Source organism: Zingiber officinale, chromosome 6B, assembly GCF_018446385.1.
Source record: "Zingiber officinale cultivar Zhangliang chromosome 6B, Zo_v1.1, whole genome shotgun sequence".
Lineage (NCBI taxonomy): Eukaryota > Viridiplantae > Streptophyta > Magnoliopsida > Zingiberales > Zingiberaceae > Zingiber > Zingiber officinale.
In genome coordinates this window covers 65261421-65286165 of record NC_055996.1, presented here as the reverse complement: position 1 = coordinate 65286165, position 24745 = coordinate 65261421, and the positions used below count along the sequence as shown (strand labels likewise).

At 37.9% G+C, this 24745-nt stretch overlaps 1 protein-coding gene and 1 pseudogene across 1 annotated transcript; both read right to left on the bottom strand.

Moving 5' to 3' along the window:
- Positions 1 to 805: 805 nt before the first annotated feature.
- LOC121991059 lies at positions 806 to 8164 on the bottom strand (annotated as a pseudogene).
- Positions 8165 to 19020: 10856 nt separating this feature from the next.
- LOC121991058 (KH domain-containing protein At1g09660/At1g09670-like) lies at positions 19021 to 20084 on the bottom strand. The gene is made up of 4 exons (XM_042545087.1): positions 19969 to 20084; positions 19777 to 19893; positions 19254 to 19397; positions 19021 to 19146 (listed from the first exon to the last, which is right to left on the bottom strand). The coding sequence occupies exons 1-4, from the start codon at positions 20077 to 20079 to the stop codon at positions 19021 to 19023; spliced, it is 498 nt and encodes a 165-aa protein (XP_042401021.1). The 5' UTR covers positions 20080 to 20084.
- Positions 20085 to 24745: the final 4661 nt, after the last annotated feature.

The following is a 24745-nucleotide window of genomic DNA, read 5'->3' as shown; positions in this document are numbered from 1 at the left end:
TGAAAGCAAAGTTGACGATGCCTCTCTAGCTCATCTTCGGGACAGAAGTGAAGACGTGTCCATCCCAGATTCCACTGGCCCAATATTCCTTCGACAAATTCCAGAAAAGCAAATACTGAGAGGTTGCGCCGATTGGATCGCTCTGGAGAGTGAAGAGTCCAGGAGAAGGATCAACTTTGTTCTTCCAGGAAGTGAGGCGTTGAGGCATGCTGGTGAGCTTGTTGAACCCGATCTTGGCGCCGGGAAGCCAAGTGTCGGTGGGGTGATCGAAGCTCTGCCAGAAGATGAGAGAGGAGTTGGATTCATCCCTGAGCTGGAGATTACCCGTGTCAAGGATGACCGCGACGATTATGGAGTTGGAGGATGGGATGGTGGTGACGTTGGTCGACCATATGATGGATTTGAACTGGTTGAGGAAGATGAGATTGCCATCGTCAGAGATCTTAAGCTCCGACGCGGTTGGGTCGGTGACTGGAGTGGCTCTGTTGGCCACCCATACTGGGGTGACTACAGAAATCGTATCGTACCAGATGCCGATGTAGTAGTTGAAGGAGGTCGTGCCGGTGCTGCCTGGTGGCGTGAAAAAGCCAAGCACGAACCTGCCGCCTCCGGAGGTTATGGTCTGGTTGCCGGACAGAGAACTTTCAGCGTAGATTGTGTCAGTTGACGACGTTGCGGAGAAGAAGAGAAGAGAGAGGGAAAGGGAAAAGGAGAAGTGCAAGAATGAAGTTGCATTGGAACATGAAGAAGCTATTGCCATTGCTGATGGCTGATGAGCGACGAAAGGTCCAAGGAGATGGAATATTTAATGGCGCCGCTGGAATCTAGAAGGAACTGATTTCCTGCTATTGCCATTGCTGATGGCTGCCTGCAAAGGAATTGCATGAAGAAACAAGCCGGTGGTTGTGTGGTTAGTAGAAAATTGAGAAAAGAAGAACAAAAAGTAAGCCATGGACAGACCTTGCGCTTAGCTCGTGATGAGCCAGCCTGTGAAAGCTCAACCAATGGTGGGATTGCACCTTCTCCCAAGAGAAACCTTTGGATATGGGGACTTTCGGCGGCGAGCTACAGCAGCACGTGCACGACGAACTCTCTCCCAGCTGTTGGTCCGGTTTCCATTGCCTCGACCAGCACCGGGATCCCTCCCGCTTCCGCCACCGCATCTTTATCCTCCGGCACCGCAGCCAAGCTTCCTAGCACCACCAACACATTCTCGGCTGTGCCGCCGCTGCGTTCCCCCACCAGCCCTACCAGTGGAGGCACCGCCCCCGCGTTGATAACCCTTTCCTTGTTCCGCCAGACTGAGCACAGCTTGTACAGCGTGGTTAGGGAATCGTTTTTTCCCCAGCTCGAATCGCTCACGAGCAGAGACACCAGCGACGGAATCACCCCGCAGGCACCGATTGCCCCCCGGTTCTCCTCGATCATCGACAGGCTAAGCAGTGCGCAGGCAACATTCTGCTTAGCCCCCGCGGTAGTGATGAGCTTCTTGTTCTCCTCCTCCAGCGAGAGATTCAGAAGCACCGTCACCGCGCTCTCCTGCGTCGCAGGGGCGATGCTCTTCAGCAGAGGCACCAACGCCGGAATGGACCCCGATGCCTTGATCAGCGCACGGAAGTTTGATCGGTGCTTCGCCACGAGCCGTATCCCCACCGTCGCAGCCCGTTTCAACTCCGGGGACGATGCCCCAAGCGCCTCCACGCACGCGCCAACCTCCGGCCCTTGCTCTTGACCGAAGCGCTCTCGATGGCCTCCAACGACGAAGACGACAAGGCAACACACGAGTACGCCTCGGCATCGGGTAATTTTGTCTCAAAATTTTTGTTAACCCCGGAATCAAGGAAAACCCCACTTTTATGAGGTTTTGTGATTCCGGTTTATATGCCCAAATTGCTGATGTGTCAGTCATGCATCATGACTTAGGAATCATCAATTACTTATACCAAACAAAGCTATCCTTGATAACCTTGGATGGATAACCAAGGTTATCAAGGATAACCCCGAACCAAACGCGTCCTAAGGGTGTTATTTATAAAACCTTGATTCATTTCTATACTGAGATATTGCAATTCTAGAATTTGTTACAGAGCCAGTATGAGTTTAGAGGACAAGGACTGCCCTTCACATAAGAGCTATGCACCATACTATGTGTTCCACGAACATTTGTTGAACTAGATGGCACCAGAATGTCGATGTAACTTTTAGACATAGATTTTTTGTTCATGAATTAGTTTGGTGTGGATGTATAGTTGAATGAAATATAATAATGCAACTGGGGTTCTTTGCTGTTAGATATATATAAATTCCACTCCAGAAACATGTAGCAGAGTTGCTTACGTCTCCATAAATAAGTCAGCATATACTTCACGTGACAACTAAGTATCCTTGTAGCTCACTTTTGCTTGGGTTAACAAGGTTTCAGAGTATACCCTTGTAGTAGGGCTGGAACTAGAAATAGAAATCAATATATCCTGAAGACCTCAGTTTTTTTTAGATGGGATGTTTATATAACAAGATGGAGGAAAGATAAACATCGTGCACACCAGATGAATCTGGTTAGATTGGAAAAGTCATTCATTAACTTGAACATTCTTATACAATGTGGCATAGCCAAATGAGACTGAGGGAATTAACAATTTAAAGATATCTTGTCTATTTCTTTTGAGGTTGCTATCAATATATCCTTTTATATATTGTGTGCATATGTCAATTTCGATCTTCTTAATGTATGAAGGACTTTCGAGGCGACTAGAAGATCACTTACTCTTGGTGAGTTTTACCTACTACAGTTGGCTAGACAATAATGTGGAAATGATAGCAACATGGGAATAACGTAAGCATGATGGATTCATAACCCACAGAATAATTATTATTTATTTTAGAAGTAAATCAGTAGTGTATAAGAGAACCTTAAATCCTTCACGGTTAGAAATTTGTTCATGATATTAGGATAAACTAGTATATGAGAGCATGTTACGATGGACTTTGTTGTGGGATTATCCAGGATACAGAGAGAGCATGATGTGATTTGAATAATCGTTGATCGATAGTATCATATCGGATAGAGATCCATAATTGACCTCACGATTTTGGTAGTGTTTATAACAAAACATGAGTATGGAGCTTTATTTTAGTACAATTTTTCACCCTCAAACAGATGGATAGTCTGAGCGCAACATACATACATTAGGGGTCTACTGATAGTGTGTGATATGCATTACATAGGTAGTTGATTTATCTACAGTTGGCTAGACAACAATGTGGGGGTAGCGTAAGCACAACGAGCTCATCACTATCTACCTGAAAGTAGATGATAAAGTAATTTCATAAGGGAAACCTTAATCCCTTACGGTTGGAGATTTGTTCAAGATACTAGGATGGAGTAGTATATGGGTAGGCTGCCTAGTTGTTACCCTTATATGAAGATCCCTTGCGTTTGAGAAGTAAATTTGGGGATCAAAATTTTATTAGTAGGGGAGAATGTAAGATATAGTAAATAAATAATAAGAGTTATTTGAGAAATAACCTTATATAAATTATTAGAGATTTTTAGAGATTTTTGGAGTTAAAAAATGTACCCATATAACCTTAATAAGGGGAAGATTAAGAATTAATTAAGTTAGGTTAGTTAATTAATTCAACCTAAGTATATAAGCATAAGATTGGATGAATGAACCCTAAGTCATTTCCGAATTCCTTTTCTTCCTCTGCAATCTCTGCCCTGATGTCACTCCCTCACGCATCTCTGCTCAACGTTGCCACCATCGCCGGTCACAGCCACCTCGTCGGTCATCACAGTCTCATCATCGCCTCGCCCAGACGCGACTAGTCCACAACCAGATGTGGCCAGCCCACGACCATCGCCGCTCGCCCCATCCTCTCGTGTTTCTGCCCTAGACCTCAGTGTCGCCCCAATTTTGCGCGATCTGTAGCCGTCGACTTTTTCCCCTGACCATGAGAACGAGTTTTGACGGCCTTCGTCTGTGCTGAGCTAGCCGTCAACCGCAATCACTCCTCTGTTCTCCCATCTCCACGCAAAGGAGAACCACAACTGCAATTCTTCCAACCATCATCGTTCACCTTCGCCTTTGATGTCGACTTTCTTTAGTCAGCCGATAGCCCAGTTCACCAAAGCCACTGACCTGGCCAACACCATCTCCAATGAAAGCTATAGCATTGCTGGGTAGTTGTGCCCTAATTCCTCTTGTCTTTGCTTCTTATTAAACTTGTAGCAATGATTTGCTTAATTGGGAGAATTTTGATTCTGATACATTGATTACTTGTGCATTTGGGAAATTAATAGAATAAATTTGGCAATAGATTAGTTAAGGATAGTTTAATTATAGATTTATTTAGTATATAGATTAAGTAGTTGAGAGGTAAATTGTACCCATCCATTTGGGGAATTAATTAGTATAATACCATTGAACTTGGGTGAGTTTTGAGAGATGACTCATGAATAAACCTAATCTAATTAGGTTATGGAATGGTTAGGGTTGATGACCATTTCAATAAGGGTGTATACCAATTGGATTTGAGTTTTAAGTTAGCTAATTGATGCATGATGGAATGAGTTAAACTATAAATTGTGTGATGACAAGACTTTGATTCGAGACGAGCTTTCTGATGTGAGGATAGCATTAACACAATCTACATTTAAGGTGGGTACTTTCTTCCCTTGCTTTCATAGTTCATTGACCTTAGTGCATGATCTTATTACTTGTATTCATTGCGTAGTATTTTACCTTGATATCCACCCTATGTTACTTCCTGAGTTGGACCTTTCATTGTTTGATCTTATATTTTAGTCTATTTTAAGATTTATGCAATCTTTTTTTTCCCACGGTATTTGTGACCATTTATGCTCGGAATATCATGCGTGCGATGTTATACCATAGTAGAAATGTAGAAAATTGAACTAAGATACCAGCTGATATTTATTCATGCCTAAGTATTAGTAGGACAACACTGTAGTATAGGATATCAAGTATCCTACAAGGCCTTGTTTGTTATTTAGGTTTATGCTTAACCTCTAGTGAGATTAGACTCTGCTATCAATACATTATTATACCCCCGATGTCGATCATTATTTCCCATTCATGATTGAAAGAATCATCAGCAATCGTTGTTATACTTGACATATGCTAGTAAGACCACCATAGTGCAGCTAGTAAAATTCACTCTTGAATGTGATTATTATGGCTTATCATTTTTGATTTGTACACTTATATATCCTGTCTGTCCACGGGACCATCCATGGTAGAGCATTCTCCCGCAAACAGTAGATATTTATTTATTCTGTTTGCATATGGGACCATCCGTGGTATAGCGTTCTCCCATAGACAGTGACTATTTATTTATCATGTTTACCCATGGGACCATCCATGGTAGAGCGCTCTCCTGCAAACAGTAACTATTTACATACCATGACTGCCCATGGGTTCATTCGTGGTAGAGCGTTCTCCTGCAGTCAGTGGCTGGCGTTCTTCTACGGACAGTGACTAGTTATATATCTTGACTGACCATGAAATCCATTCATAGTAGTAGTTTGAGCTAGTTAAGACTTGTTACATGTTTGTTGTATGCTAGTTATCTATATGTTCATGCAGGTTTAGAGGCACAATATGTACTCCTGATTTATTGGTCACACCTAATTATGCATATGTCCAACTGCTATGGATGTTTTAGGGATTAGAGACGATATTGATTAGATGACTAGTGCTTTTGATTGGGATGATATTATGTACACACATCTACCCACATATCCTCGAATTATTTTTGAATTTTTGAGCTCAATAGATGTCCACTACTCTAATGAGGATGATTATATTGGCAAAATTAGCTTTAGATTAATAAATCAAGAATTTCAGTGGACATTTAATGACTTTAATAGTTATTTTCGCTTGCCCACCGGTGAATCTTGCAGGTTTGACCCGAGGTCTAATTGGAATAGTTTTTTGAGCTCAATTACCAAATTAGATCACCCATATGAGCCCTCTAGAGCTAAGGCTTCCCATATGCAAAATATCATCTTTAGATATTTACACTGAGTCATGAGTAAAACTATCTTTGGTAAAGGGGAAAGTGAGGGAGTTTTTAGGAAAGTAGAACTTTATGTTCTTTGAGCTATGTTGAATAAGGTTGATTTTGATTCCGATTTTCATTTTTTGCAAAGCCTTGTGAGAGCCGGGAAAGTAGTCTCGGGATTGTTTTTGGAGGGTTGATCACCCAAATAGCTATAAATATGGGTTATGATCTGGATGAGTTAGAAATCATCCATGGAAATAACATGATCGATATCGATGCATGTCTTGCTATGAAAATGATTTGTCGGGAAGGGGATGAGTTTGCCTTTCTTAGGAGAGACGGTTTCCCTTTACCTCTTCCTTGTCCCAAGCGGGCATCAGTTGTTGACCCTGCTACTTGGGAAATCACCAATTTAACTCCTAATTCTGTCCCCTCCTTGTCCAACGATGTCGAGCCCCAACTTGAGCCCTCATCATCTGGACACTCGCAGCCGTTCGAACATCCGAAACCTGCTAGGCACTCTTTTGCCTATGGGAAATTGTTTGCACATTTATGTCTTGATTCATGATGTTGTGGGCATAATGCTAGTATGTTTAGTGTACCTCTTTACTCTATCTCAAGTAGTATGAAATGAATTAAGTATTGTACGGAGACAAATTAAGTTTTGGCTTAATCTTAAGGATCTTATTCTCACTTTACTTGAACTTGAATGGTTGATATCATTGGAATAGTCATGATTTATCTTATTTGTTTAGTACTTAGTTCCCATGGTGAATTCTCAAACTACATTTTGTTTACTAGATGAGGCTCGAATCATGTCAGCTCATTTGAAAAAATCAAGATATCCCAACATTTACATTTGTATGCATTTGTATTCAAGTGTTGCATCTTGCAATCACTTTGTAAAAAAATAAGGGGAATAAGGGGTATAAAAAATAACTATCGTGAGTGAAAACTAGCAAGTTACCCCTTTGAGACTAAGTTAGATTACTTGGGAAATAACTACTATGTTTCTCTTGGTATCAAGCATGCCTTTGAGACCTTGGGTGGATTGAGAAATGTGAATCAAGTGTGTGGCAAGTAAGTGTCTATCACCGGGAACATTAGGAACTCGATTAGATGACGACTTGACTAGGACAAAGATTAAAACTTGAAGAGTTTGGGTCACTCATTGTACTGTGCACAAGAAACTTATGCTTAGTTCATACTTGAGTTATATCTACGGTCATGCTCACCAATGAAACTTGTGGATAGAGTTAGGAAAGTACACTAGGGATTATGATGCATTATGGAGCACATGAGTCTAGATTGTGGCGTTTTGCTTGAGGACAAGCAAAGGTGTAAGTCTGGGGGTGTGATATGTGTAGATTACATACAATTTTATGTATGTTTTGACACATATTCACATACTTTATGCATGCTTTGTCTATGTATTTTTATACCCCTTGTCTTACTTTCAGCATAATTACTCTTCTTTGTTTGAAGATCTGCTCATTATGCATTTTCTGTTGACAGGAGTCGAATTCAGAGAGAAAATGACATTTGTGGTCGATCCGGGTAGCAACCAAAGGCAAATTATACTAGGTTGTGTGACCCATATAGGCCATGTCAAAGAAGCAGCAAGCAAGAACTTCTAGGCCATGTGAAGCCACAGGGTCGTGTGGCCTTGCCAGAGAAGGAGCAAGGCACGACCGTGTGACCCACAGGGGCATGTCACCCCACAAGCACATCCAGAGATCAAGCAGAGGTTGGTCGTGTAAATCCATACAACCGTGCAGCATCTCCATAAAGAAAGAGCAGCTAGGCCGTGTAAGCCACACGACCGTGTGGCTCATCCAGAACCAAAGCAGAACACGATCGTGTGAATCCACGTGGGTGTGTCATCCCAGCCATGAGCTAGAAGGAAGAGGTCATGTGGATCCACACAGCCGTGGCACAGGCCGTGTGGTGCCCATGCCCTGCTCTATAAAAGGGGGTTTATTTCCCTTTCTTGTGGAGGAAGGCTCTCCCCTTGGGGAGATCCCTCATGGTGCTGATCTTCATCTTCTCTAACCTTGATTCGACGATCTGTGGTCGTCTCCATCTCTACATCGACTCCAAAACCTAAGGATTGGTTCTGAAGATCACTCATCGCCATTTGGATAAGCATTTCTCTTCTTTTCTCTCGATTTGGATTGAAATGTTTGTAATCTTTATGTCTTTGGTTCTTTATCTTTGTGTTATGGAGTAGATATATTGTTCTAGGATTAAGAGAGTAATTGTGGTGTGATTTGATGTAAAAACTCATGGATATGTCAATTTCCTATCTAGATGATGTTAACATGTCTTATATCTATTCGATCTTGTGTGGATCTATGTGTTTGGACTTAATTACCATGTTTGATTGAATATTTGTGATACTTGTAGATCTCATAGAGGGATGCCCTAGATCATATGACTGAGGGATGCTAGTGACAGGCAGTTCTGCTAACGGACATCTAGGGTGTCATCTTGAAAGGTGAAGAAAGTCTCTACAAGGAGGTGGGATAGTTGAATGCAATTATTACCTTCATTACTATGTACATTAGGTAGAGTATGTGTTTTTTGTGTTGTATGACTGAGGGGCACTAGTGACAGGCAGATCCTGCTAACGGACTTCACAGGAATCATATATATTTGGTTGCTAGTGATGTCGATCTAGGTCCCTTGCCGATTGTCTTCTGCAGGAGAGAACCAGCGACTTACTACAAATGCATGTTAATTGAGGATGTGAATTGATGAATCATGTTGCATTGATGAATATCACAATGAAACCGAACTCGTAGAACACTCGCAAAAACCAAGTTTCTCATTTACTTTTCTATTTCTTTACCTTGCTTTTTTACTTAACACATTTCCTATCTTAGTCGATTATTTAGCTAATTCTTTGTGAGACATTTCTAGTGCTTATAACCAGTCCCTGTGGGTTCGATATCTTTTATTACTAATGATGATATCGTGCACTTGTCGTTGCGTAACATGTTGATGCATAGGCATAAGCATTCTGAAGTCCACACAAAGTCCTAAGCATCCCACACCTTTCTAAGTATTTTTCAATCATAAGTAAGGTAGTCCTAGTGTGCTTCTGAGATGCTGGCTTCTAAAAGCTATAAGATCATACTTTCTACGGGTAAAGCCTAGTCTAAATCCATAGTATAACTTGAAAACATTTATTTTGAAAGGATAAGGGTTAAAGTTGAAAACATATATTAACTTTTGAAAATCAGAAGTTTTGAAAATAGATTTTTAAAACAAAAACTTGAAACTTAAGAAAAAGTAAGCAACTTATTCTACTGTGTGTTGGAACCCTAAGGTTATTTTGATGTAATCAAACAAGTTAAGTTAGGTCCTATGTTTTTTTTATCTCTGTGTCTAAGTGTGCAGGAGCTTAGGAGCACAGGAAGTCAAGCGGAAGATGCGGCTAGCGAGAAGGACGACATAGGATTGAGCCGATGGGCTCGGTGCGTCTGAGGGACGAGGCGTCACAGAAGAGTACACCGGTGGGTGAGAAGAGCGTGTGTGATGTTCAAGGGATGAGAAGTCGGAGCGGAAGCTTGCTCGAGGAGAAGCTCGAAATTGGCTTCGGTGAGCCTTATTTCGATTGGTCGAAATCACCCAAATGAGTGGAGCCAGAGCGGATGACCCGGACTAAGGCGAACAGTACCGGAGCAAAAGGCTCTGACCGAAAAAAGTCAACCATGTTGACTTTAAGGCTCTGGGCGCCCGGGACCTGATTCTATCCAAATCATGTTTGACCATGATCCGTGCGGAGTGAATAAAGTTTTATCCCCCTCCAGGTGCCTGGAACCCTTCTAAGCTCCCCGACCAAGGCTATAAATATGGCCTTAATCCAAGAACCTACAATGAACAAGCAATTTCATTTACAACACTTGTGCGCTTTCCATTTTTATTTAGCTTCTTCATTTTTGTACTTTCACTGCTGTAAGAGGCTTATCCGCCTGAAGGAGTATTTAGTGTGCTTCATTTCCTTGGATTAACAATCTCCCCGGTTGTAACCAAGTAAATCCCTTGAGCCTCTGTTTTTTGTTTATTCTAATTTTATTTATGCAAGTGTTCATTTAAATCTAAGAAGGGTATTTTTTATGTTTTATTTTATGCAGGGCTATTCAACCCCCCTTCTAGCCGGCACAACGGTCTCAATAAGTGATATCAGAGTCAGGATGCTTCAGGAGGACTAACCGCCAATCGAAGTAAAGACGATGGCCGGGCCAAGCATATACCCGCCGAAGTTCGAGGGGGAGTTTACTAGCTAGAAAAATTGAATGCAGGTATTCTTTAAAACTGACTTTGAATTACTTTTAATAATGAAATTCGATTTTGTAGCACCCGAAGGTAAGGAAGAATACCATTGGATGAAGAAAGAGCAGGCCTACTACGTGGCAAACAGCAAAGCAGAATTCCATATGCTGAGTGTCCTTCCACCACAAGAAGTCGACCAGATCGGCACCTACAACTCAGCAAAGGAGCTTTGGGAGAAGTTCCTTGAGCTACACGAAGGGACGTCCGAGGCCAAGCTCGTGAGACAAGACTTACTCCTCAACCAGCTGACGAACCTACGGCTTAAAGAAGATGAAACATTACACATCTTCACTCGAGAACTAAGGAGCTCATCACTGGACTTTCGAATCTTAGAGAAAAGGTAAGTAAGGTACGCTCTTAATGCATTTCCAAGGAATACCAAATGGGCATCATTAGTAGATGCCTTCTATATCTCTAAGGACTTAAAATCTATTACCTTAGAAGAATTCTTTTCAACTTTTGAAGGGCATGAATCGAGATGTGCTGGTACGAAGGAGCTGAAGCACAACATCGCCCTCAAGGTAACAAGAGACGAACATGAGCCAGAATCTTCTCTCGACGACGAGGAAATGGTGATGATGGTAAGACGTTTTAAAAAGTTATGTAAATCAAGAAAAACTAACCATCCGCAGGGTAGAAAGGAGAGGACGATTAGATGCTACCACTGCAACAAAGAAGGGTACGTCAAAGACAACTGCCCCAAGCTAAGGAACAAGGACAAGGACAAAGGAAAGAAGCCTGTCCAAACGAACAAATATAAGACTCTAAAGGTGACGTAAGACGATATGTCGTCCGAATCGAAAGTCGAGACTTTCTCCGGACTTGCATTAATGGCAAGTCATCAAGAAGATGAACACGAAGCAAGCTTGTCCGAAATGAGCATAGAGAGCATCGATGAAGGGGGAGCTACATCGGAAGAAAGTAGCAGTTCAAGAGAAGTTACGGATAACGAGGTCGACAAGGTAAGTCAGGTACGATCTCTCCCACCTGACAAGTTATTTAAGTTTGTAAAATTATTAACCAAAGATTGTTGCAAACTTAAAAAAGAAATTAAAAATTAAAAATTAAAAATTAAAAATTAATTTTAGCCAAATCTTGCCCATTGAAGAGTTTGACAAAATAAAATTAGAAAATGATATTTTGTAAAAAGAAATAAGTAACTTGAAAAATCATGCATGCTCATATAATACAAGTTTTAGAAAATTCAATAACCTAAATTGGTATTTTAGATATCACAAAGGATAAATTAGAAATATTTCAAAGAAATATGTCCTTAAGAAATACCTAATCAATCCAGTTGGTTGGAACCTATATTGGGTTCCCAAGTCTTGCCTAACTTGAACCTTATTTAGACTTAGAGCTTTCAACGAGAAAATTAATGTTTAATTTCCTTATGCGGCTTTGTCTAGAAGTGGTTGATGATCTATAACTAAGAAGGTCTAGTGCCTAGCCACAGTCTAGAAGCCAAATATTGAAATAAAATGTTTAATTGACTAACTGATAAAACATCAAATTGAAATTAGATAATGCTTTAAAAATAATTTTAAACATTTTTTCTCTACTTGAAAATTTCTTAAAAAAAATAGTTACTAAATTTTTTTTTTGGAAAATCCTTAATTTTTACAAATTTGGTTACCTTAAAAAAAATCTTTTGCAAATTTGTTTAACTTAGGATTTTTTTTTAACTGGTAAAAATTAGGAAACTTTATTTTATAAAATTTACTTTACTAAACTTTATTTTTACAGTGCATAATTTTTTAAAATTTTTCTGCTTGAAATTTTCTTAGTTAGAAATTTTTTTTTCTGCAACACTTAAAATATTCTAAAAATTAGTGCCAATTTTTTTTATATCAAAATAATTTTCAAAAATTTTTCTAAAGTTTTCCAGAATTGTTACCCTTAGATTTTTCTTTATACCCCATTTTTATGTGATCAGAGGGGGAGAAGGAAAAGATTAAGTCTAGGGGGAGGTAGATTTTTAAATTAAATATTTTTTTAAAATTTTTGCACTTTATTACAGAATTTATTGTTTTAACTTTATATCTGTTTACCCTATCTTAACTTGGATTGCTCATATCAAAAAGGGGGAGATTGTTGGAATCCCAAGGTGTTGGTTGCTACTCGGAAAACCTAATGGTTCCACTGTACAAAAATTTTATACAAAGGTCTGAACTTTTTCCTAGCTACCATGTGTTCTTTTAAATTAAACTTGGATCGCCTGCGGAACTTAACACGTTTGATCCAAAATTTAATCTATTTGTTCTTTTAGGTTTAGACTTGGATCTCCTGCGGAACTTAACACTTTCGATCCAAATCACCAAGGTTATTAATTCTATTAAATATTAATTTCTAAAATTGGCTTCCAGTACTGACGTGGCGAGGCACATGGCCTTCTTGGATATGGGAACAACCACCACCGACTAGACAAAGCCTTTTAAGAAAAGCTAATATTTAATTTCCTTAAATAACTCTAGGTCAACCGAAAAAAATAATCAAATCACAAGGAAAAGAAAAATAAAAAAAAACACAAATTCGAAAACTATTTCGAAATACTAGAATCGCAAGCCTCTTGTATTTGGTATTATTTTCAAAAATAACTAGTATGATGTGGAAGGAAAAATACTAGTTATACCTTTTAGAAAGACCTCTTGATCTTCTACCGTATTCCTCTTCTAACCTCGGACGTTGTGTGGGCAACGATCTTCCAAGATGAGGACCACCTAGCACCTTCTTCTTCTTCCTTCAAGTTTCGGCCAAGCACCAAAATCCAAGGATGAAGAACTTTTTCCACCAACTAAGCTCAAAGGGATGCAAGCTTTCTTCTTCTTCTTCTCCAAGTAGTATCCGGCCACCACAAAAGCTCCAAGCAAGGTAGAGTTTCGGCCACCACAAAGAGGAAGAGAGGGAGAGAAGATGGCCGGCCACAACACCAAGGAAAAGAGGGAGATAATAATAGAAGTTGTGTCTCATGAAGGCACCCCAACCCCCTCTTTTATATTCCTTAGCTTTGGTAAATAAGGAAATTTAATTACAATAAAATTTTCTTAACTTTCCTTGACAACAATTAATTAAGAAAAATTAAATAAAATTTCCTAATCAATTTCATCATGGCCGGCCACCTCAATAGGAGCAAACAAGGCAATTTCAATCAACAATTAAAATTCCTTATTTGTCTTCGGAAATTTTAAAAAAATAAAATTTCCCTTTAAAATCCCTTCATGGTTGATAAAAAGAAATTTCTATAATTTTAATTTTTCTACATGTGAATAATTTATAAAGAATAAAAATAAAATATCTTTCCAATCTACAAATAAGGAAAGAGATTTAATCTCTTTCTTTAATCTTTTGTAGATCCTTTTAAAAAAATATTTTAATTTTTAATCTCTCCAACAAATTATATCTTTCACATAAGAAATATTTAAAATTAAAATTTCTTTTAATTAAATGGGGGCCGGCCACCTAAGCTTGGGTCGGCCACCCATGAACCAAGGCTTGGCCGGCCCTAGCTTGAACCACAAGCTAGCTTGGTCGGCCCCTACATCATGGGTACGAAGGTGGGTATAGGTGGGTATAGTACTCTATAAATAAGAGGCTATGATAGGGACTGAGAGGAGGAATTGGTTTTGGTCTCCCGATAAAATTAAGCATCCCGTGTTCGCCCCGAACACATAACTTAATTTTATCAATAATAATTATTCCACTAGAGAACTATTATTGAACTACCGCATCAATCCCAAATTACATTTTTGGGCTCCTTCTTATTATGAGTGTGTTAGTCTCCCTGTGTTTAAGATGTCGAATGTCCACTAATTAAGTGAATTACTGACAACTCATTTAATTAATATCTTAATCCAAGAATAGTACCACTCAACCTTATCGTCATGTCGGACTAAGTCCACCTGCAGGGTTTAACATGACAATCCTTATGAGCTCATCTTGGGGACATTATCAACCTAGATTACTAGGACACAGTTTCCTTCTATAATCAACAACACACATTATAAGTGATATCATTTCCCAACTTATCGGGCTTATTGATTTATCGAACTAAATCTCACCCATTGATAAATTAAAGAAATAAATATCAAATATATGTGCTTGTTATTATATTAGGATTAAGAGCACACACTTCTATAATAACTGAGGTATTTGTTTCTTTATAAAATCAGTATAAAAGAAACAACCTCAAATGGTCCTACTCAATACACTCTAAGTGTACTAGTGTAATTATATAGTTAAGATAAACTAATTCCTAATTACACTACAACCTTCCAATGGTTTGTTCCTTTCCATTTTGGTCGTGAGCTGCTGTTTATAATTTATAAGGTACTGATAACATCATCTTCTGTATGTGACACCACATACTATGTTATCTACAATATAAATTAATTGAACAACTATAAACAAATGTAGATATTTTGACCAAATGTGATTCTTTATTCAAAATAAATGTTTACAAAAGCTTAGGCTTTCAGTATACACTCTAACACAAGGTTATTTTAATGTGATCAAACAAGTTAAGTTAGGTCCTGTGATTTTTTGATCCCTATGTCTAAGTGTGCAGGAGCTTATGAGCATAGGAAGTTGAGTGGAAGACGCAGCTAGCGAAAAGGAAGACACATAAGAGAGCCGATGGGCTCAGTGCGTCTGAGGGACGAGGCATCGCGAAAGAGTACATCGGTGGATGACAAGAATGTGTGCGACGTTCGAGGGACGAGAAGCCGGAGCGGAAGCCTACTCGAGGAGAAGGCCAAAATTGGGTTCGGGTGAGCCTTATTTCGGTTGGCCGAAATCACCCAAGCGAACGAAGCTAGAGCGGAAGATCCGGACCGAGGCGAGCAGCACCGGAGCAGAGGGCCCGGACCCAAAAAAGTCAATCATGTTGACTTTAATGCACTAGGCACCCGGAGCAATTCTGGGCGCCCAGAACCCGATTCTATCCAGATCACATTTGACCGCGATCTATTGTGGAGGGGATAAAATTTTATCCCCCTCCATGCGCCTGGAACCCTTCCAGGAGCCCCGACTAAGTCTATAAATATAGCTTTGGTCTAAGAAGCTACAATGAATAAGCAATTTCATTTATAACACTTGTGTGCTTGCCATTTTTATTTAGCTTCTTCATTTTTGTTCTTTCACTGTTGTAAGAGGCTTCTCCGCCTGAAGAAGTATTTAGTGTGCTTCATTTCCTTGGATTAACAACCTCCCCGGTTGCAACTAGGTAAATCCCTTGAGCCTCTATTTTTTGTTTATTCTAATTTTGTTTATGCAAGTGTTCAATTAAGTTTGAGAAGGGTATTTTTCTATTTTATTTTGTGCAGGGCTATTCAACCTCCCTTCTAGACGACCCAATGGTCTCAACACTGTGTGCATATCTAATTGTCTTCTAAGTATACTAAACTCAAGTTCAGGTAAGGGTTTTATAAAAATGTCTGCAAGGTTTTGTAAGATCATTGCGCTAGAGAGGGTGAATAACACTCGTGGCTTTCATGTTCATCTAAAAACAATCGAGAGTAAATTGTACAATGAAAAGAAAAGAGAAAGAGAAAGAAGATCACACAAGAACACAAGTCAAGATTTGCTTGGTTCGGAGCCTATAACAACTCATACTCCAAAGTCTACGTTCGTTGATCACTTTTGTTGGGCAATCACTATAATTTTGAAAAACCTTTACAAATAGAGAATTACAAGTGCAGTAACTTAATTACAATAATTTAAAATTATACCGACAATGACAATGTTGAAATTGCGAGCTTCTGGTCATTGGAGCAATGTTAAGGCTTTGTTAGAAAATCTTAGGAGCAGTGCACAAGAGAGTAGACGTGAATTCAAGTTATATTCATGCATCTGCTCGAGGACTTGTTTTATAGAGTGCTGAAGGCACTTCAACCCCATTGAAAGCGCCTCCAGCGGTGCAACTTATCCACATCACATCGGAGATGATAACATCCATAATCTATGAACTTTATACCTTTGAAAGCACCTTCAAACTCATCGAAGGTGCCTTTCATCTAGTATCTAAGGCACCTTGAGGGGCATGGAAGGCACCTTGAGGCGCATGGAAGGTGCCTCCATGCCTCTCCGCACGAGCATTTTGCTAAGCCACTCGAGGTGCCTCCAATCGCCCTGGAGGCGACTTGAACACTGTTCATCCGAGCTTATTTTGTCCTTTTCACTCCCTACAAGTCATGTTAGTCTAAAATATAAAATATATCATGCAAGACAAAGTTAGCACAATAAAATATGATTAATAAGGCTACTTGACAGTTTTTAGACTGTCCGGTTCTGACTTTCAAATTTTTTGAAAAACCTAAGTTGAACCGACGTTTATTGTTCTCTCAACGGGGAATGCATCCTCACCTACTCCTCTCAGGAGAAATTATCTTTTGCTAGACTAGTCCTCTAGACCGTATGGACTTTTTCTCAGCGTCTGAGACTTTAGGACTTCATGCTGAATGTCCGATCCATGACCAGTCTAGTCTTCCACCTGGTATCCGTGACCCCTAGGATTTTCACCTAGAGTACTCAACTCTAAGATTTCACCCAAAGTCCTCAACCCGTCAAGACTTCACCCAGCCCCCTGGACCAGGACTTCATTGCCTAACCATAGCTAGGACTTTCCTGCACACTCAGTCATACTTGTTAGATCACAAGACAGCTTAACTTTGAATCCTTTGCAATAATCAAACTTAGGTTTGATCATCTGATGTTTTTTACACCAACAGGTTTGACTTGGACTCAACATAGTCAAGTATAATATCACCCCTAGCTACATGATCCCTTACAAAATGGTATTTAACTTCTATGTGTTTGGTCCTTGAATAGTGTAATGAATTTTTTGTTAAATTGTTTGAACTTATGTTATCAATTAAAACTTTTGTATTTTTATATTTTAATTGGTAATCTTTTAAACTGTGCATCATCCATAAGAATTGATATACACATTCCCCCATAGTTATGTACTTTGCTTCAATAGTGGACAAAGTAACATAGTGTTGCTTTCTACTAGACCAGCTTACTAGGTACTGACCTAGAAGTTGGCAGCTTTCACTTGTACTTTTTCTATCTAGTTTGCACCTTGCATAATCAAAGTCAGAGTATTCAACTAAGTCAAATGTGCTAGTCCTAGGGTACCAAAGTTCTACAATTAGTGTTCCCTTAATATATCTAATTATTCTTTTTATATTTGTTAAGTGTGATTCTTTTGCACATGATTAGTACCTAACACACATACCAACTACAAATAAAATATCAGGTCAACTTGTAATTAAGTATAGTAGACTCCCTATTGCACTTCCATAGTATTTTAAGTCTACTGGTTTTCCTTTTAAATCATAGTCAATTTTTACATTGGTTGTCATTGGAGTATTAATATTTTTTAAAAATTTTTATTATAAATTTTTTAATTAGTTCTTTAGTGTATTTTATTTTGTAGACATGTCGTCTTTATTCTATTTTATTTATAAATATAAAAAAATTAAGTTCTCCCACTATGCTCATTTCAAATTTATTTTCATTAATTTAATGAATTCTTTTAAAAATTTTATATTGGTTGAGCTAAATATTATGTCATCTACATAGATTTGGACTATAAAAATATCTTTTTCTAGGATTTTAACCAATAGGGTTGAGTCTATTTGGCCTTGGTTAAACACTTTTGATATTAAGTATATTGATAGTCATTCATACCAAGCTCTAGGTACTTGTTTTAATCCATATAATGTCTTTTTTAATCTAAGGACATGGTTTGGGTGGTCTAAGTCCTCAAGTCCTGGGGGTTGATTTACATAAACCTCTTCTTTGATGAATCTATTAAGGAATGCGAATTTTACGTCCATTTGAAATAACTTGAATCTTTTATATGCTGCATAAGTTAGCAGCATACTAATGGATTCAAGTCTAGCTACAGGTGCATAGGTTTCATCATAATATAACCCTTCTACTTGGGTAAACCTCTTTGCTACTAGTCTAGCTTTATTTCGTACTATTTCTCCCTTATCATCTAGTTTATTCCTAAAAATCCACTTGGTATCAATTATGCTTTTATTTGTTGGTTTAGGTACTAGTTCCCAGACTTAGTTTCTTTCAAATTAGCCTAGTTCTTCTTGCATTGCGATTATCTAACACTACAACAAAATATTAAAAGACAACGGATTTTATCCGTTGTCGTAGGCCGTTTAAAACGTTGTAATTGGTAGTATTGTTAAAAGTGGGGGCTATGACAACGGTTTAAAACCGTTGTCGTAGAATGAAACGACAACAGCTTTGCAATGATTTAAAATCATTGTCTTTGAATGAAAAGACAACGGTTTAAAACTGTTGTTGTTTAGAGCACTTTTAATAACGTTGTGGCCAGTTACAACGATTTTTGGGGCTACGACAATGGTTTTTAACCATTGTCTTTGAGGGCGATAGACAACAATAATAACGATTTTAAACCGTTGTCTTTTAAACTATTGTCTTTAATACCAATATATCATATTTCAATATAAATATATAATAAAAGCTCATAATCATAAAAGAAAGAATATTCCTCATATCAATGTCATTCAGAATGTTACTTATACAAAAATTATAATCATAAAAGAAGAAACATGTCTCATATTCAAATAAAATTTATCCCAATACAAATAAACAAATAAACTCCATTTACAACTATTTCCTGTGGGTCAACTCCCTGAACGTTTGTGGGCTCATTTGTGGACTCTCTTCCCTCAACGTGCCATTGAGTATGGCCAACTCCCTGAGCTGTTGCTTCTTGTAGTAGTCCATTGACTCGTCCTGCAAGATTTGGAGTTTGAATAGTGACTATGTTTCGATAATAACGTTCGCATCGACATCTTGTAGAACAACGCAGAGGATGCAACCCAGGTGAAAGTTTTTGTTACCACAGGTTTCAGAAGATCTTCAAGGGTGGCAACAACTTGGTTTAAGCGAGCATCAATTATGCCTAGTGTAAATTTTGCCTCCAATAGTATGTGCAGCGGTTCGTTTAAGTGTTCAAATCCAGGTTTATCCCGTAAGCTTTCTTCCTGTTCAAAAAAAAGGGAGGAAAACTTGAGTATTAAGACAAGAAATAATGCACCTTAGCTTTTAAGTTGATAATAACAATCCATTAGGACATATTATAGGATGCTAATATCGAAAATTACATAGGTTCTAAAATGCACGGTTAATTTAATGTCGGTGTAACTTGTACAAAGAACAACATACTCTAGCAGAAACAAGAGAAGAGAAACCCATATCACATTCAAAAACATGGATTATTTTGCCTTCAAATATAAAGACAAAGATCTATTTTTTTTGTAGGTAGGCCTTAAAAATTTAATAGTGAGGATGATACATCAAGGTTTGGGAGATTGGAATATACTCATTTTTCATTAAGATAAATATTACATGATATCCACATACCATTATAGAATCCTTCATTGAACCTCGACCTCGTATATAAACCCTGCATTGAGTTGAAGCTTCAACTCTTTTTAAGGAGTCCCCACATGGTCCCAGTAAACGACCAACAAAGTTGTACTGAAACGCATGAAACCAATAGTTTAATACATGTTGAGAGATTAACTAGTTGAAGCTAAGAAAACACAAACATACACTTGGATACTTGTCAACGGGAACATCTAGTCTCACAACTTTCTTTACAAGACTTTTAGCAAGTCCAAGAGTTCCACCCCAGCCTGGACTTGATGCTCGGAGGACCCCCATTCTATGGAGGTATTCATTTTCCTGAAAACAAATTAAGCAGTGGTGAGATCATCTCAAAATGGAAACTAAGAATAGTTAAGCAACAATCAAATTTCCAGAAGTAAACTTATAACACGGATTAGAGCAACTCCTCGAATTGAAAAACATAAAGATATAAGTTTATAAGAAATCTTGTAATTAGTTTTCAGGAATCATATAAACAGATCCAACAACAAATTGATATTTATAAGTATGTCAAATGGAACATATTTGTACTTCCTAATAATAAACACATGAAACAGTGTAGTAAATCAATTCAAAATTTGATGTAAAATTTGGGCATAAACTTGAGGCTTTTAGGTGGTCAAACACTTAAATGTGGTTGATTGCAACCAGTGAATCATATCCAATCAACTTAAACAGACCAATCCAACATATTTTGTCACCTCGAGCCAGTCTTGAGTCGCAACAACCTGACAAACCAAATATAATCAGGATAGTAAGGATACATCAAGGCAACTAAACATAGAGCAAGAAATGAAGATTGACAAAATTACTTACAACTGTGATAGAAGGGCTAGAATCTTCCCCAGGATGAGGATGTGTTACGTCAGCACCAAATATTATAGTTGGTCGGTCGCTAACAAGAGGAATGCGCCTTGACAATGCATCGACAAGAACTGTATCCCTTCCTCCAATCTATGAATCAAGCGTTAGTAACACAAAACAGAACAAGAAAATAAGATCCACCTTCCACGTACTCACCTTTCCATTGATCTAGAGGCCAACATTGGCAAGGTACTGTTTACTTATCCAGAAAACATGCTTTGTCAAACAACATTGTGAAACTAAACCAAGGCCAGTCTCACATATCTACTTTTGATCACCTGTAATAACTATGACATATAATAATAAAGTGAACAAGGAAAAAGAAAAAATTAAAGCTAAAAGTTTCAGCCAATTGATATTTGTCAACAAGCAAAAATATCAAGTTGTGTCGAACAAGATCAAGTGCAAGAAAGACATCATACCATAAAGAGAACCATCATTATCAGGCAATATTACAATGAGCAAATCAAGCTCCTTTCCTTGAGGTTGGATCATGTCTACTAACAAGATTATCTATTTCGCCACAAAAAAAAAAAAAAATCAAGGACAACACCCAAAATCTGCTTTTTTACTTCTCATGCTATAAAATCAGATGATATTAGCACTTCCATAACAAGATTATCTATTTCGCCATTGCATTGCTAATATTCACTTCTACAAGCTTTTACAAATAGATAAGAGCAAAAAATAACGGTTTTGGCATAAAAATTATCAACGAATAATGCACATTTAAATATTTTTTAATTAATCACAAGTAGATATATGTGTATATATAATATAGAAACCTTTACGACTTCCCATGTAGGCTTCTTTTCCCCTTTCCTTGTTCAAATTGAACAATTTCAAGCTCCTTCCTACAACAAGATTTAACATATGAGTAATAAATTAAATGCTTAATTAAAAAAAATATGTACTCACATATTCACTATATATTTTCAATCCTCATGATGATTGCGATGATTAAGTGAATCGAACAAATAAAACACCTCCACATAAGGGTCGATGGCAGTCAAAATTCAATGACAACTATACACAAAACAAATAGTCAATGCATAAATTTTATAAAATTGTCGAAAAAATCTATTAAAAATGAGTCATGCAAACTACAACAATAGACATGCATACCTTTATTACTTCCCATGTAGCATGTTTTTTTCCTTTTCTTTTCCTTGTTTGGATTAAAAAATCTTATGCTCCTTTGTACATCAATAAGAGTAGACATATGAGAGTTTTATTGACTAAAATAAATACTTAATAAAATTAAAATATGTACTCATATATCCGCTACGTATTTCCAATACTGGAGGAAGTGAAGTCAATACATCTCGAGTCAAAGGTAAGCCATGTGCTTAATCCGAAAATAATATTTGTAGATAATTTATCCATATATAACTTTAATTATGCAAACTAACATTTATAATCAAAATACAACAGAAGATAAACCAAGCATAGCATCCAAAATATCTCTATGGAAGAGCTTAAAAAAACAGTGTTTCACAAATGAGGACTCCAAAACTAATTCCAGAAATTTAGATAAAAAATAATTTACAAAGTTGGGAGAACAAACTAATGTTTTTGAACAAGCTAATTTGATTTACAACATTTGCACATATCAGCTATGAAGTAGATAGACATTGTGCATATTTTAGTGTAAGTTATATGTCACACTTGCATGCCATCTTCATTCATGTATGTGGAGTAACCATTCCACTCTTTGAAAGCATGATCATATCCTAAAGAATGCAACACAAATAACAATCATATAGATAAGAACAAAAAGATAGCAGATAAGCGCAATAACCAAGTAATATTAAGCATAATTCACCACCTCCATAGAAATAGGCTGGGGGTGCATAACAAGTGGGCACATAATAGTTGCCAGCATTCACAGAATAGGTGAACACTCTAAAGGAAACAAATACCTTTGGCGCATCAGCATTACCCGATTCAATATGGACGGAAGAAACCTAAATTTCAAAGAAATTATTTATTAACACCAGCTACAACATCCAAATATAGCTTCTGCAAGTAAAACTTAAAATGAATAGAACCGTCACCTGCTTGTTAGCTTCAATGCCATCTTTGGACTTCAGTGGAGGATCCAAAGAGGTTCTACAGTAAATTGATGAGCTTTCATAATAAATTGATGTAACACAATAACGCTCTAGTGCCAAATTCATGTAACACCAAATTAAATCCTCACTTCACACAAAAATATTGGGAAGAAATTGATAAAACATAATATTAGTATCCCACAACAGACAAGTCGGCCTATAAAATCTAGAAGTTTGCTTCAAATAGAATTAGTGTCTATGTGGAAGAGTGTTATACTGAGGTTTTAGTATGGTATCACTAGATTACTCAAATTCACATACATATGGTTCATAGAAATACATATGGTTCATAGAAATTTAAAATAAATTGATGATTCACAAGTCAATCTTACTCAAACTAGGAATCTAGATTTACCAATAAGATTTCTGAAATAAAGTCAATTAGAAAAAAGAAGTTACCGTATTGATTTGAGATAGAGTACTCAGTTCCAATTTACACTCAATCTAACCCACTGAAGCTGAAGCTTTGTTTGGTGAAGGAAACAATCTATTTTTTTTTCATTTCTCAACATTTATCATAGTATTTTCCTTTTCATTTCATAAACATCAAACATCTTCTGCTTAAATATAACTTTATTACACAGTGGTGTCAAAAAGTTGATGGGAAAAGCTTTTTATTTTATATTTTAATTTTCAAATTCAGTTTTATGGAAACAGAAAACTAAAAACAAAAAATATATAATTTTCCACAGACCAATTACTTTGAGAAAACAATCATAATGTCATAATTACATATCACTAAAACTCCAAGTATATAATCTAGCTTTATATTTAGTGAATTCCATTAAAGCAGATTTGTGAATGATTATGCAACTACTTGGTTGCAAATTTGTGACAATACGAAGAATCATAATGATTTTTTGCCCACGTTATCAATAACATAAACAGGAATAATAGGAGAAATTGATAATAAACCATAAGAAGCTAAGTTGTGCATTGGTTGTAAGCCTTAATCTACCAATACTTAAAGGATCATTCTTGGGCAATAAAAGTTCTACTTTGCTGAATGTTGAAAAGATCACACTTAATGTGGGAGACCACTTGATGGAAGATGCCCTCTTCCTCACCCTTTTTTTTTTCTTTTCCCTTTTTCTTTTCCAAAAGAATACTCCACGCTATCCTTATATGATTGGTTTGTTAAAAGCACAGTATATTTCATTATATATCCCTCTAGATTCAGTGTCCAAATCTATGTAATTTAGTAAGAATTGAGTGGAAATATATCTTAATATAGATTTAAGATAAATTCAAAGACCTAAGAATAACAGTACACACCGAGAGGGACAGGAGAAGGAAGGTAACAGAGAAGTCAGGGGCGCTTACATTTGCAGGATTCATGGACGGCCCAGTGTAACCGTTTCCGGCAATAATGACCCCAAGGGTGCAGATGGTGATCATCAATGTCTTCACTAATGCACTCTGAGGCCCCTTATAGATGATACAAACCACGACCACAGTGATGACGAATGTGAGGACACCCTTGGCGATGGCCCCCGTATGCAAATCCACCTTCAAATAAGGCCCGACTAGCAAGTTCTTGTACTCCGGCGGCATTACCTCATAGAGGGCCAAGAGCCCACCGATCGCCCCGGCTGCCTGAGAAAAAAACCCGCAAAATACATCAAGGCACTCGATCCACCAGCGAAATCGAGATGGAGTGCGAGATCAAACACTACTTGGGCAGGGAAGCAGATGGCCATGGAGATGAGGGTGTTGCCTCCGAATCCCACCACGTAGAACGAGGCATTGTCGGTGGGGCTAAAGCTGGCGCCACCCATGGCGTCGGCAATGGCATTGAAGATGAAAACAATGATGAATACGAGGGAGCTGGTGACGAGTAGGGAGAAAGCCTCGCCGTGGATCTGGAACGTGGCCTTGATGACGAAGGTGGCGACACGATTAGCTTGTTGGCCGAGGAAGGCGACGTCATAACTGAAGAGGTTGATCGGGATGATTGTGTCACG